This window comes from Podarcis muralis, chromosome 1 (assembly GCF_964188315.1).
Source record: "Podarcis muralis chromosome 1, rPodMur119.hap1.1, whole genome shotgun sequence".
NCBI lineage: Eukaryota > Metazoa > Chordata > Lepidosauria > Squamata > Lacertidae > Podarcis > Podarcis muralis.
In genome coordinates this window covers 81,505,347-81,518,400 of record NC_135655.1, presented here as the reverse complement: position 1 = coordinate 81,518,400, position 13,054 = coordinate 81,505,347, and the positions used below count along the sequence as shown (strand labels likewise).

Genomic DNA, 13,054 nt, shown 5'->3' with positions numbered 1-13,054 from the left:
CTACCTGTCTTCTGCTGCTTCGTGTCAGTTTCTGTCTCTGCCTGTCCTTCGCTCAGTCTTGACCCAGAGTATTCATCCTCTGCACGATTTCAGTTCTGTTCACCCTCTTCCACTGTATATTCTGCAGATTAAAGTACATGAATTTAAAGGTATGTAAAATGACTATATTGTCTAATACTCCTTTGCTGGTTGACATTGCTGTCAGAGAGGAAGAATTTTGACCACCTTGGCTAACCCCTGAAGTAGGTGACTTTGTCATTAATCGGTTGTGGTAGCTTTTGGCTGCAGAACTGAGGCCTAGAAGGGGAGAAATGGTGTCTTCTGCTTGACCTGCACAGCTTCTAAACTCTGCAGGTTTTTGATGGAGCAGAGTGATGGCTTCTCTTGCCTGACTGACTTCACGAATGTTAACAATGGGTTTATTTCCCAGGACTCATCAGGGTAGAGTAGGTATGGGGAGGCTGAAATTCTGCAAAACCTTCTGCTTGGGTCAATGGACAACTTCATCCAGTTTTGGCTTCTCAACAGATAAACAAGATCTCCAAGAATGCATAGGAGATCTGTGTTCAGGATCTCCTGAGGATTCTCAAATTACTTCGGAGCAGCTGCAGTCCTACCCCATCCCAGTTTGGACTGCTCTTGCTGGACAGGTGGTGATGGTGCAGTGTTTTGTTTTTCCGTGGAAATGTTTCTGTTTCATGAGTTTGTCCGGAACAATAAAGGGATGTTTTGATGCTGTTTTGAGCATGATTTGGTGGAAAGGCGGGATACAAATTTAACAATAACAAAAATAATGCCTGAAAACTCAGGACTGCTTAAAATGCCCATAACCTCAGGCTTTTTTTGCTGCTAATGCATGTGGCATCTTAAGTTTAGCCAGAGGAGTGAACAATTAAGCGACTTGCTCACATGATTATAGAAAAGCGGCTCCTTCCTGTTCTGTATTGTTCTGACCTGTGACCTGCACAGTTAACATTGATGCATAAAAGCTGCTGCAGTAGAATTTCCAAGCGTGGAGTTTGACTGCCAGTTCTGAAATTGCTGTGCTTTGTGCAAGCAAATAAATGTTGAATAAACTATTTATTATTTATATTTATTATATTTCCCACCTTTCCTCTGAGAAGCTCAAGGTGGTATATATACATGGTTCTTTCCCCTTTCACATCTTTATCCTCACGACAACCGTGTGAGGTAGGTCAGTCTGAGAGAGTGCCTGAGAAAAGGTCACCCATTGAGCTTCAACACTGGGGATTTGAACCCTGGTCTCCCAGGTTCTATTCCAGTACTCTAAACACTCTGCTACACTGGCTCTGTGGAATCCATGGAATTGTAGAGGTTGAAAGGGGCCATGAGGGTCATCTAGTCCAACCCCATGCAATGTAGGAATCTTTTGCCCAACATGGAACTCAAACCCACAACCCTGAGATTAAGTGTCTCATTCGTTACCAACTGAGCTCTCTCCTTGTCCTGCCACCTCCTGAGTTGAGCTATGTGTGCATGTCTGTTGTCCATTCTCTTTCCTATGATGGTAACTAGCCAGATAACATCTTTACTTTTTCTGAGTAAGGAACTGAACTTTACTACTTTTTTTTTTTTTTAACCATTGTGACTTGGCAGCTTGCCCTTGTGAAGAAAGGCCTCAACAGCCTTTTAGTATGTTCAGTGTCCTCTAGCTCAGTAATCTGCCATGAAGGTCAGGAGACCCACTTGCGAGCATTCTGCTAAACTTCTGAGGCATGCACGAAAAACACCAGGAGGTGATGTGGTCTGACAGTAAGCCACTGTAGAGGATTGATTCCCCCCCCCCCCCCCGCCCCGTGCTCTCGTATTTTCACATGGAAAGTCGGTACGGGCTGGTTTGCTGCTTTGAGACGATATGACGGTTGTGATGAAGTTTCCCAGAACAGCTGCCAGGCCCAAGTGTTTCCTTTTGAAGAGCCCCAGTTTGAATCCCTTGCAGTGAGAAGGGAGGGGTTAAAGCTTGGACGAGTGTCTCTTGTATGCTCTGTGATCTAAGAGATTAGGGCATGTAGGGAACAGTATTTGTGGTTTCAAAAATAACCCAGAGCTATGCGACTGTCTTGTATGAACACGTTTTCAAGCTGGAAAGCAACTGCCAAGTCAACGGCGCTTTGCCTCCAGAAGGCAGCTTGGACACTTGCAGTCTGGATCACAGTGGTCTTCAAACTTCCTTCCTTCAGGGACTTATTTCCACACTGACTTGTCTGATAAGGAGCTGGTATTTGCCTGTCCTTTTGTGTTTCAGTGGATATTAGGGTGCCTTCTCTGTTTATGTAGGCCACTGGCCAGACCTTTCAGGCTGTGCTATTGTTCTGAATGTTCACTGTTGAATGAACCCCATGCAACAATGGCCATACAAGAAAGGGAGGTAATGGGAGGCCCCGCCTTAGATGGAAGCTTCATTGCTTGCCATAGCAAATTTCCTTGATGGGTTTCCTACAAAATATACGCTGAAAACCACCCGTCTGAAGCAGTGCTTTGGAACTGGGCTGGGCATCATGCAGCTCCTGAGGAATCGCTTGTGAGAATCTATGAAAGCAAAAGCTTAATGCACTTTTAAACAAAAATAAAAAACAGCAGCTTCCTCATTGAATACAGGCTGTTAAAATGCTGAAAAATTGGAAGTGAGGCATTAAGGCAGGAATAGGCAAACTCGGTGGCCCTCCAGATGTTTTGGGACTACAACTCCCATCATCCCTAGCTAACAGGACCAGTGGTCAAGGATGATGGGAGTTGTAGTCCGAAAACACCTGGAGGGCCAAGTTTGCCTATGCCTGCATTAAGGAGTCAGAAGTCACCCTTTCAGCTCTCATTACAGCTAAATTAGTGGGCTAACTCAAATTTGTCTTGCTTGAACATAAGTTCCCTTCCTCTTCAAATCCTCCACAATATATGCATCATGCCCTGCAAATGTGACTTCAACTATGTTCTTGGTGTTTTTTAAAAATGTGACATGAGATGCAGCAAGAACATTTAACCACAAGCCAGCTTGACAAGAATATGTTTGCTACAGATATGGATATGGAATCTGAAATCATGTTGCCTGATAAGGGATAGGTCGTCCCCCCTAATTTGTGTTTGCAATTTATAGGCCACCCAATAATCAGGGTTCTCTGAGGCAGCTTACAGGATTTTTTAAAAGCACACATAATAGGAAAAACAAAATAAAACCAAAGCAACAGTGTTAAATCACAAATCACTTTAAAACAAAGTGGAGGAAAATAAATTTTTCAGCAACCAGTCTGTTTAAAACCAATAAAGTAGGGGTTCTGCCTTTCCGAAGCTGCAGTGTTCGCTGACTAAAACCTAGTTGCTTTCTGGATTATTGCCATCTCTGCTTAAAGAGCAGGTGAATCTTGAAACCTGTCCACTCTCATTCAGCCATTTAACTTTGAATCAGAGCAAACCATGACTAGGGAATTGGCTTCTTATTAGCTGGGCAGAGCAACATTTTCAGAGCAGAGGAACACATTTATTCGGTGGGAAAGTAGTTAGGAGCTGAATACTAGCAGCGGAGAGAATGCTTGCGCGCTCTCTCTCTCTCTCTCTCTCTCTCTCTCTCTCTCCCCCTCTCCCTCTCTTCCTATTGTCTCTTTCTCTCTCCACTTTTTTGGGTGGGAGGTGCTGCATGCGTTTTGCAGGTTTCCCACCTGTGTCTTAAAAAACATGGAAATTTGATCATACAAGCAGTTCCACCCCCCCCCACCCCCCGGAATGTCTGCTTGAATATTTGAAGATGAAAATGAAGGCTATGCTTTCTGCCCTCCCCATGATTGAAGGTGACATTCCTTGGGGCCACACACTCCTCGGTTGCCTCTTTCACCCCATGGGACCACTTGCTTCCTCCATTCCAGCTTTGGGACCACTCTGTCAGGATCCCACTCCTGGCCAGGGCTTGGATATGGGGATCAGGCAGTATGCTGAGGTTATGAAGAAGTGCCTTCCTCTGACTTGGGCTGGTTTCCCAGCTACTCTGGTGTTGTCCATCACCAGCTCTAATTGGTCTTGCACAAACATCTCTCCCAATGTTGCTGCTGCTACCCACTTCCTTTTTCCCCCTTAACCACAGGCGCCAGAGCCTGATCTCGAGAGACCGTATCCGTGTAAAGCATGACAGCTCCACTATGCAGATATAATTCCTTGTCCCTTGAGAGGCTCCCCAGTCCTGGACCAGACCACTAGTGTGAAGTCTGCGCTTTGCTACTAAGCGGGGCTCCCCCTAAGTTGATTCAGCGAGGAAGCTGCAAAGGAAAGAGCTCTTCCCATTAGGCCCAACATTCATGTGTGCAAAACCACTCCAGACAGTGGGTGGAGGAGGCCTTAGGTGTACGTCCTTGGCAGTGCATCTGCGTGGGCACAAATGACAGGTGTTGGAGATGCACTGTGTGCGTTTACACCCTGAAAGCAGGGTGGGCTGGGGGTTTCTGCTGGACCCCATTTCTGAAGGAGTCTGCGAAGATGCACATCTTATTGTCTCCTTTCGGGTTGCAAAGCAGTGGGGTAGTTTGGCAAAAGAAAAACAAGTCTTGGGTTTGGTCTCAGATGAATAATAATAATATTCTTCATCATCATCTTGGTGTGTGGGTGTCCAGGATAGATATTATTTTTTTTAGGGGTAAAGTTGGGTAATCTTGGCATTGCTTTCTTTGTGCACGTTTGGTTTGGGTATCAACAGTGTGGGCTGACTTGCTTTTAGAACTATGCATTGCATATGGATATAGATAAGCACCCACGGACTTGCTGCATTTTAAATGCTGCATCCAGGTTGCTGCATTTTAAATGGGGCGTGGGGAAGCTTTGCATGCTTTACAGAATGGAGAGATGGAGCACAGCTTAACCAGCCACACACAACTCTGCTCCCAAAGTGGGAGATCGGTTCCTGGTGAGACTTCCTGGGTCCTCCTTGTGCAGTTCTGTTTCCAGCAGTAAGAATGTTTTAAAGGAATGCGGAGCCATCCGGAACATTAAATCTGTGAGGCTGATCTCAGGGTTGGGGGATCCTTGGCCATCTCCATCTTTACCTAAAAACCTTTCTTGGACACTGTTTAAGCTTCTTCCATGGCTGTGAGGACCTGAAAGCTTTTTAAATTATTATTGCAACAGCTGAAGTGCTCTTGGTATCGAATCTTGTCCTGTCTCCTGTGCTTGTATACTGAGTTATATAGGCCCCGAATACATCCATTAACAGGAAAACCAAGTGTTAGAGGGACTACATTTCCATGAGGAGCCAAGGATTCTGTTCCTTTAAGGCAGTGGAAGCATCTGTTTTCCTGCATGTTGCAGACCTTGCATCCATTCATGCCATGTGAATAGTTTGTGAAAAAAGGTATCCGGATGCTACAGACCCCTGTAACCATTTTGTCCTTGTAGCACCATGATGAAAGGGACTTCTGCTTTCCTTGAGGATGTTAAAAGCAGTCCTGAGACCTTTTCTACCACTCTCTCATCCCTTCCCCACCTTCACCTGGCCACTTTTTTCTCTCTCTCCTCCCTCCCACCTTCTATTGCTTCAGTCACACTTTCCAGGGTACAGGGTGTCTCTTAAGAGGGTGACTGGGACAGGTTGGGAATCTCATGGCTGAGCCAAGTTTGCAGTGCAGGTCTTGCTTTTATATTTAGAAGGGATCTTGGGGGGTCAAGCCAGCACCCTGCATGAAATGTGAGACCTCCAGAGGCATTTGCAGTCATTTGCTCCTAAGCAGATCTTGAGTGTGTTCAGCTTGGGTGTGTGGTAGCTCAGTTGTGCCATGTCAGAATTTGGTGTCCTTGAAATCTCACTATCTAATCTAACGGGAGTGTCTGCCTGGCTTAATTACTGCACACTGGAAGTATTGCAAAGCGGAAGGCCTGGCTGAATAAAGCACTGGAAGTCTTCTTCTGAATCTTGGGTGTGTTTGGGGCAGGAGCAGGTTGGATGACCTACAAAATGCAATGCCTGCGGTTTGACACAGATGGTGCCAAGTTGCCCTCTGGTGGCCAGGCTGCAGTAACATACAAGAAGTGTCTATATCTTAAAGGAGGCGAAAGGTGCTGGAAAAATCCCCAGTGACAAAACTACCTGGGAACTTGCTCACCCCTCTTTAAGAACAACAACCATTTCTTCCTGGGCCCAGCTTAAGCCGCTGGTGTAAGCTGCTGTCATTGTTATTGTCTGCTTCTAATTTCAAGACAATCTCAGCACTTGGGTGCTTGACCCCGAGAGCTTGTGGTCACCTACGTATCTGAAAACTTGAGCAAGAAAGGAAAGTCAAGGTGAGGCAGGGAAAGGGGGCCTTCTTACTTGGTGATACTAGGAAGTTCTGCTACCACCTGTTCCTGGCAGCGGTTCTCAACCTGTGGGTCCCCAGATGTTGTTGGACTACAACTCCCATCATCCCTGAACTCTGGCCTTGCTAGGGTGATGGGAGTTGTAGTTCAACAACATCTGGGGACCCACTGGTTGAGAAAGGCTTTGCTAGAGGATTGGCTGTTTGGGCACAGCTTTGTGAGCCACACTTTCAGCTTTTAGCATGGCAGCAGTGGGGATGACATGCCACGACTGGGTCGCTGTGTTACCTTATCTTACCAAGAAATTTAAACAGGTGGTTGGTGATGGTGGAACCCCTTCTTAATCCTTGTCCCGCAGATCTCTTCTGTAGACAGGCAGACCAGCCTGGTTCCTGTCTGTGGTAGTGCAGCTGCTTTGGATGACGGACGCATCCTGAAAGTAACTTGCTTCTCTTCCTCCCTCCTTTGCAGGAGTTACGAGGACATGTTGGTGGATGATTTGGCTAGAGACCAGTACTACTGGGCCCCCCTGGCCCAGCACGAGAGGGGCAGCCTAGCCAGCATGGATAGCCTGCAGAAAGGGGGCCCGCCCCCGCCCAACTGGCGCCAGCCTGAGCTCCCCGAGGTGATCGCCATGCTAGGCTTCCGCCTGGATGCGGTGAAGTCCAACGCCGCGGCCTACCTGCAGCACCTGTGCTACCGCAACGACAAGGTGAAGACGGAGGTGCGCAAGATGAAGGGCATTCCGGTGCTGGTGGAGCTGCTGGACCACCCCAAGAAGGAGGTGCACTACGGGGCATGCGGGGCCCTGAAGAACATCTCCTACGGCCGGGACCAGGACAACAAGATCGCCATCAAGAACTGTGACGGTGTCCCTGCTCTGGTTCGGCTGCTAAGGAAGGCGCGGGACATGGACCTCACTGAGGTCATCACAGGTAATTTCTGGGCCTTGGGAGGGAAGGTGGAGGTGGAGGCATCGGAGCTCTTCCAGGCACTCCTTGACCAGGCAAACGCTTTCTCTTGTTGCAGGAACACTGTGGAACCTGTCCTCTCACGACTCGATAAAAATGGCCATTGTGGACAATGCCTTACATGCCCTCACGGATGAGGTCATCATCCCACACTCTGGATGGGAGAGGGAGCCCAGCGAGGACTCGAAACCCCGCCACATAGAGTGGGAGTCGGTGCTCACCAACACCATTGGCTGCCTTAGGTAAGCTGGGGCTTCCCTGCACCTCCAGGCACACCTGCGTGCTCCGTGTGCTTGAGGCCGTTGATCTGCATATGAACTTTAAGCAGACACCTGAGTGACCCTGCTGTAGGTGCCTGGCTGATGTTCACGGCGAGCACATTCCAAAAGTTGGATGCTACCACACAAAAGGCCCTGTTCTTAGCAGACGTAAGGCAAGCCTAATGTTTGCCAGCTTATTGGGAGGAGGCTTTGGTAGAAGTGAGATGAACCATTTAGACTGGACTCTTGGAGCTGAGATTGGTGCCTTCTAATAAACTGGAGATGCTATAACTTGAGAAGACCATAGAACTCCTGCTTTGCCTTAATGTTGAATTCCTGACTGCAGGTCATCGGAGCAATGTACTCTGGTGTCTGTCCCCTAATTCTGGCTGGGCTAAGAGATGGGCCACACAGAAGGAACAAGATGAAGTTGCTGGTCTTCCTGGCTGGTGTGTGTGTGTGTGTGTGTGTGTGTGTGTGTGTGTGTGTGTGTTTTGCAGCAGCAGAAAATTGGGTGACAGGCAGTGTTGGAGCTGAAATAGATAGCCCATGAGGTTTACAATTAGCCTGACTAGGACGGTGTAGCAGGTTGTGTGAGGAAAAGGCTGGAAAAGGCTTCAGCCATGATGTCTGAAGGTTCCCAGATTTCAAGCCAGGGGCTTGAAATGTCCACCCACAAACCCAGCACAGACTTGAGAGTGAAAATGTGTCCTGAATTTAAGCACAGGAAAGCAGACAGGCTTTAACAGTCACTACCTGATAGTGTCGCCATCTTTCTAATGTTTCTTTTTCTCTCTTTGTAGAAATGTCAGCTCGGAGAGGAGTGAAGCCCGCCGAAAGTTGCGGGAGTGTGATGGGCTAGTGGATGCCCTCATCTACATTGTCCAAGCAGAGATTGGCCAGAAAGATTTAGACAGCAAGGTAAAGGGAGTGTGGGAGGAGGTAGCCCTATTCTAGTTGCCACTTGCCCTTCTTGGGGGCAGGGAGAGATTATTCTGCATCAAATGCAATGTGCTGTGTTTGCCTGTCTTCTGATTTCTCCCTTTTCTGAGAGCGGCATCTAGGTGGTTATCAGAGGCTTCACAGGGCTTGAGTCGGAGAGTCTTTTAATTTTCACCCATACCAGGAAAATTGATCCCATTTTGTAAAGAGGAGATTCCCAATAAAGCACATAGATGTATCCATTTTCTCTTCCCCACCCCAGAGCCATCCTTGTAACCTTGGGCATAATGTTTTCCCCGCCTGCCCTTTTGCAAGGAACTTCCACTTCACAAAGTGGTATTCCACTTGGGTCTCTGGGTTGTTTCACAGATGCACTAAGGCAGCTTGTCTCTCCCCACCTCCCCCCAGCTGATGCCTTTTACATCAGGGTGGGGAGCTGGATCAGCTGGTGGGCCAGATCAATAATCCTGCACCATCACCCAGCAAGCCGACTTTGACAAAGCTCCAGTGGATTGTTGTAAGCAGCTGGCTGGCGATTACAGGAAGCCCCTTCGGAGCCTGTTTGCAGGCACAGCTTGGATTCAAACAACACCTGCAAATGGACAATTTTGGGCTCACAGATGGTGGCCCCCCTCAGTTGCACTAGGCAGTTCCCAATGGGCAACACCTTGGTGCATCTAATCTTGATAGGGCTTGCTGTCAGTGCCCATCAGTGAGGAATGGGCATATTGGCTCCTCACAGCCTGAATGTGTTGCTGCTGTCAGATGCCCCCACCCCCAAATTCTTGTCCCAAGGTCTTGTACTTGCTTATTCTTGTGCACGCAACTCCCAAGCTCTTGCATTTCTGTGACTTGGATGCCCATCTTGAGGAACTGTCTGTCTTTTGCCAGCTTGTGGAGAACTGCGTTTGCCTCCTGAGGAACCTGTCCTACCAGGTGCACCGTGAGATCCCCCACGCTGAGCGTTACCAGGAAGTGCCCCTCAATGCGGCCAACAACACCGGTCCCCATGCAGCCAGCTGCTTTGGTGCCAAAAAGGGCAAAGGTAGGATTGCCTTGTTCCCTGCCCAGCCTTGCATGGACGGGGTCGGGCTGGAGGACGGCAGGGAGAGATGTTTCTGAGTGCTGCTTAAGTGGTCCTTGGCCTCGTAAGGACAAGCTGCTGCTTTCCCACTGAAGCGTTCTATAGCTGCAGTAACTTTTCCTGGCTCTCCTGCTCTTTTGTCTCTCAAGGCCTGATGACTGGTCTTTTTGGTGTGTCAATCAAGGTGATGGATGGGGGTTTTCGACTAATTTGTGGCCTGTTTCCCCTTCTCTTTTGCTTTCCTTCCAAATGGCCTGTGAATCCTGCTGGCATCTCTGCTCTCTTGCCTCCCTTCTCCCCTCTCCTCCTCCTCCGCCCAAAGACGAGTGGTTCTCGAGAGGTGAGTTGAGCTTTTTCCCCAGGGGGCGGGCGGGGGTGGGACATGCTTGTTTCTATAAAACATGTGACTTCGCAAGCTTCTTCCAAAGCTTTCCTCTGCCCTCCTCATCGCTGTGGCCACACCTGACCAGTAGCACAAGCACACAGTACTGTTCTGTACTTGAACAGTACGTTGCCCTTGCTTGGTGGACAGTGCTGAGTTCATAGTCTTGCATTCTGCTGGGGTCGCACCTAAGAACTCCCTTCAAGGCAAGGAGCACCGGGTGCAGAGAGGACTAGCATCAAAGCTGCCTGTGAGGGAGAATCTTATAGGCATCCAGCTATTTCTGGTTTACTGGGTCCTGTCAGGCCCAACCGGCATAGCCCAGTAGTCAAGAATGGTGGGGACCAGGGGTCCAGCAACTTCTAGAGATTCACAGGCTGGTCTCCCCTGCGCCACACCTTTTCAGGTGCAAGCGCAAAATGTGAATGTGGCAAAGCATGTTTGGAGATGCATGTGCTGTACATGGGTGCCTGTCAGAAAGCTGCTGCTTGGCTGTAATTCTCAGCTGAGTGTAATCTCTCTGTGTGAACTGACCTTTTCTCTTTGAGACATGAAATCATGAGATGTCAGAGGGTGGGGAGAGATAATAATGCCCATGGAAAAAGCAGCTAAGTAACCTCCTTGTTGTGCCTGACTTCTGCAGCGAGAGGAGCCCTTTCCTTAATTCTCTGTTTCCTGCTGTGCTTGTTTCCCTTTCCTGCTTACTTGACTTGTGCCACTCCTGGTCTTTGCGACATCCACTCCTCCCCCACCCTGCAATAGCTAACTTGAAAAAAACACGGCTCTTAAACAGAGTAGATGGTGCAGATTGGGAGAACGCCAGCTGTGCATTATTATGCTCAGTTTGCATTGCCTCCCAAGGAAACCTCCCTCTTGGATCCTAACCAAAGACATTGCATTGACTTGCATGCTGCATGTTTCCTGGGTGCGGGTGGTGAAAGTGCCAGAGCAGGGCGTGTGGTGCAACAGCTGCCTGAGGCAGGAGAGCACCGGCCCCAATCTCAGTGCCGGTGTGGCGTGGTTAGTGCGGAACAGCAAGAAGTCAGGCCTGTTTTGCTTGACAGCTGTGCAGGGCTGCTAGTCTGTGCCAAAATTGCTTGGCAATTTTGAATTGAGTAGAGTGGGACCATAGTTCAGTAGTAGAAATCCTGATTTTTAAAAATTCTTCTTTCAGTTTCTAAAAATACATATACTCCCACCCCACAGGAAGCATTCCTCGCATATGCAATGTACTTAGTTCAGTCAAATGTTAGTAGATTGTTTAGAATAGATTGCATCCGTTAATTCATTCCTGGAATCTCCAGTTAAAGCTAGGGTGGGATGGGGGTGGGAAGAGCAGGAGTAGAGCCTGCTGGATCAGGCCAATGACCCTCTGGTTGCTGCTGGACTCCAGCTCCCGTCAGTCCCAGCCAGCATGCCCAGTGCTCAGGGATCATGAGAACTGGAGGCCAGCAACCTAGGGAGGACTGCAGGTTCCCCACCCTTCAGTTGAAGGATCTCTGGTGGCAGTACTGCACAAAGACTCTGTGATTGGAGATCCACTGCCAGTTATTGCCAACAGTACGGGGGTCAGTGTGTTGGTGATGAAGAGCTTTTGGAAATTCTCCCTCTCTTCAGTTCCTTTTCCTAATATTGTTTGTTTGGGTTTCCCTCCCTATAAGGTAAAAAACCGGCAGAGGATCCTTCTACCGATATCGTAGACTTCCCCAAAAGACAAACCCCTGCAAAAGGTAATGTTTCTTACCCTTTTTCTGGGCAAGGGCAATGGCTTGTCTGATTTCCCATAGTAGGGAAGCCTCTCTGCTTGAGACACTGAGTAGCCACAGCTAGTCAGAATAGACAACACAGAGCTAGATGGACAAAAGTCTGATCTGGTTTAAGGCAGCTTCTTAAAGGTACCCCTTTCTCACTTTTGGATGGGGGGCAGTGTAAATTTGTTTTAACTACTTCTCCTGTGTGGTATCTTGTTGTGTGAGCTCCCACATGATCAGCCTTTAATGCAGGCAAAGGACATGAGATGTGCACAGGGTTTGGGTGAAGGTGGGAGATTCTTGAACTTCTCAGCAAAGGTGTGGCACGCAGGTGTGCTGGGAAAATAGCCATCCTTGCTCTGTGGCTGCAGTTGCCTTACCTGAAAGGTGACTGAATAGCATTGATCCATCAGAGTGTCTAGGGGAAAAGAATACATATTTGCCATCATTTCAGTGCTAGGCAGTGTTGGCACCAGGCAGGTCTGCCATGGAAAGGGGTTGTTTTTTTTACCAAGGGGGCACTGCTATCCCCACCCCCAGCCACCACCCATATTGTGAGGAGCTCTTTGGGGAAGAGTTATAGCTCAGTGCTAACCATCTCCTCATGCAGAAGGTCCTGCAGTCATGATCAGTGTTCAGAGCGCTGAACTAAATCAACCCAAGTGCATGATAAGGCAGCTTCCTTTGTTCCTGGTGGGGGGTGCTACCTAAAAGAGAGCTTGGCAGGCTTGACGTGAAACTTCCTTCTCTCCCGTTTTGCTAGGTTATGAGCTCCTCTTCCAGCCAGAAATTGTCCGCATATATATTTCCCTGTTGAAGGAGAGCAAAACTCAAGCTATCTTAGAAGCTTCAGCAGGAGCCATCCAGAATTTGTGTGCTGGGCGTTGGACGGTGAGTGGGCCACCCGAGAGAGGCAGGGACTGCAAAGTGGGATCTGCCTTCTTCTTTAATTAAAAAAGACCTATCTTGGGCAAAGGTTTGTAGTTAAGGCTGCGGGCAAAGCAGAGAGGCCTCATTGTGCATAAGTGAGTAGGAGTCCCATCCGGTCCCTCCTAGCATCCCAGCGCATGTTGAACTGGACAAGCAGGTCCAGTTTAGAAGGCAGCAGCCATGGAAGTCCCTGGCAATGTTCTCTGTGCTCCTTTCATGGCTGCAAGGACCGTCCATTCACGGATCCCTTCGATAGCTTTTCATGTCTAGGCTGTAGTCTCAGCCTGATGGGGAATTTCCGGAGTGGAATAGTGAAGTCAACATTGTGGTTAAGAAGGGATTTGGCAAGCTGGGTGTTAACTATAAAAACAAACAGCTGGTCTCCGCATTGGATTGACTGTGGACTTTTGCTATGGGAATTCCTAAGGAAACTGAGCTCTCACTGT

General features: G+C 48.5%; 1 protein-coding gene across 8 annotated transcripts in view; it reads left to right on the top strand.

Annotated features, from left to right (window-relative positions):
• The window catches only part of CTNND1 (catenin delta 1), a 56,069-nt gene that overhangs the window by 35,898 nt on the left and 7,117 nt on the right, over positions 1 to 13,054 (top strand). For 7 of the 8 annotated variants that reach the window (XM_028738212.2, XM_028738206.2, XM_028738194.2 and 4 more), the window contains 7 exons: positions 6,760 to 7,223; positions 7,318 to 7,501; positions 8,323 to 8,440; positions 9,353 to 9,506; positions 9,868 to 9,885; positions 11,589 to 11,657; positions 12,442 to 12,569. In XM_028738212.2, the coding sequence (XP_028594045.2) occupies positions 6,760 to 7,223; positions 7,318 to 7,501; positions 8,323 to 8,440; positions 9,353 to 9,506; positions 9,868 to 9,885; positions 11,589 to 11,657; positions 12,442 to 12,569 (1,135 nt within the window). The remainder of the gene's footprint in view (positions 1 to 6,759; positions 7,224 to 7,317; positions 7,502 to 8,322; positions 8,441 to 9,352; positions 9,507 to 9,867; positions 9,886 to 11,588; positions 11,658 to 12,441; positions 12,570 to 13,054) is intronic. The other variant, XM_028738202.2, reaches the window with a different exon arrangement.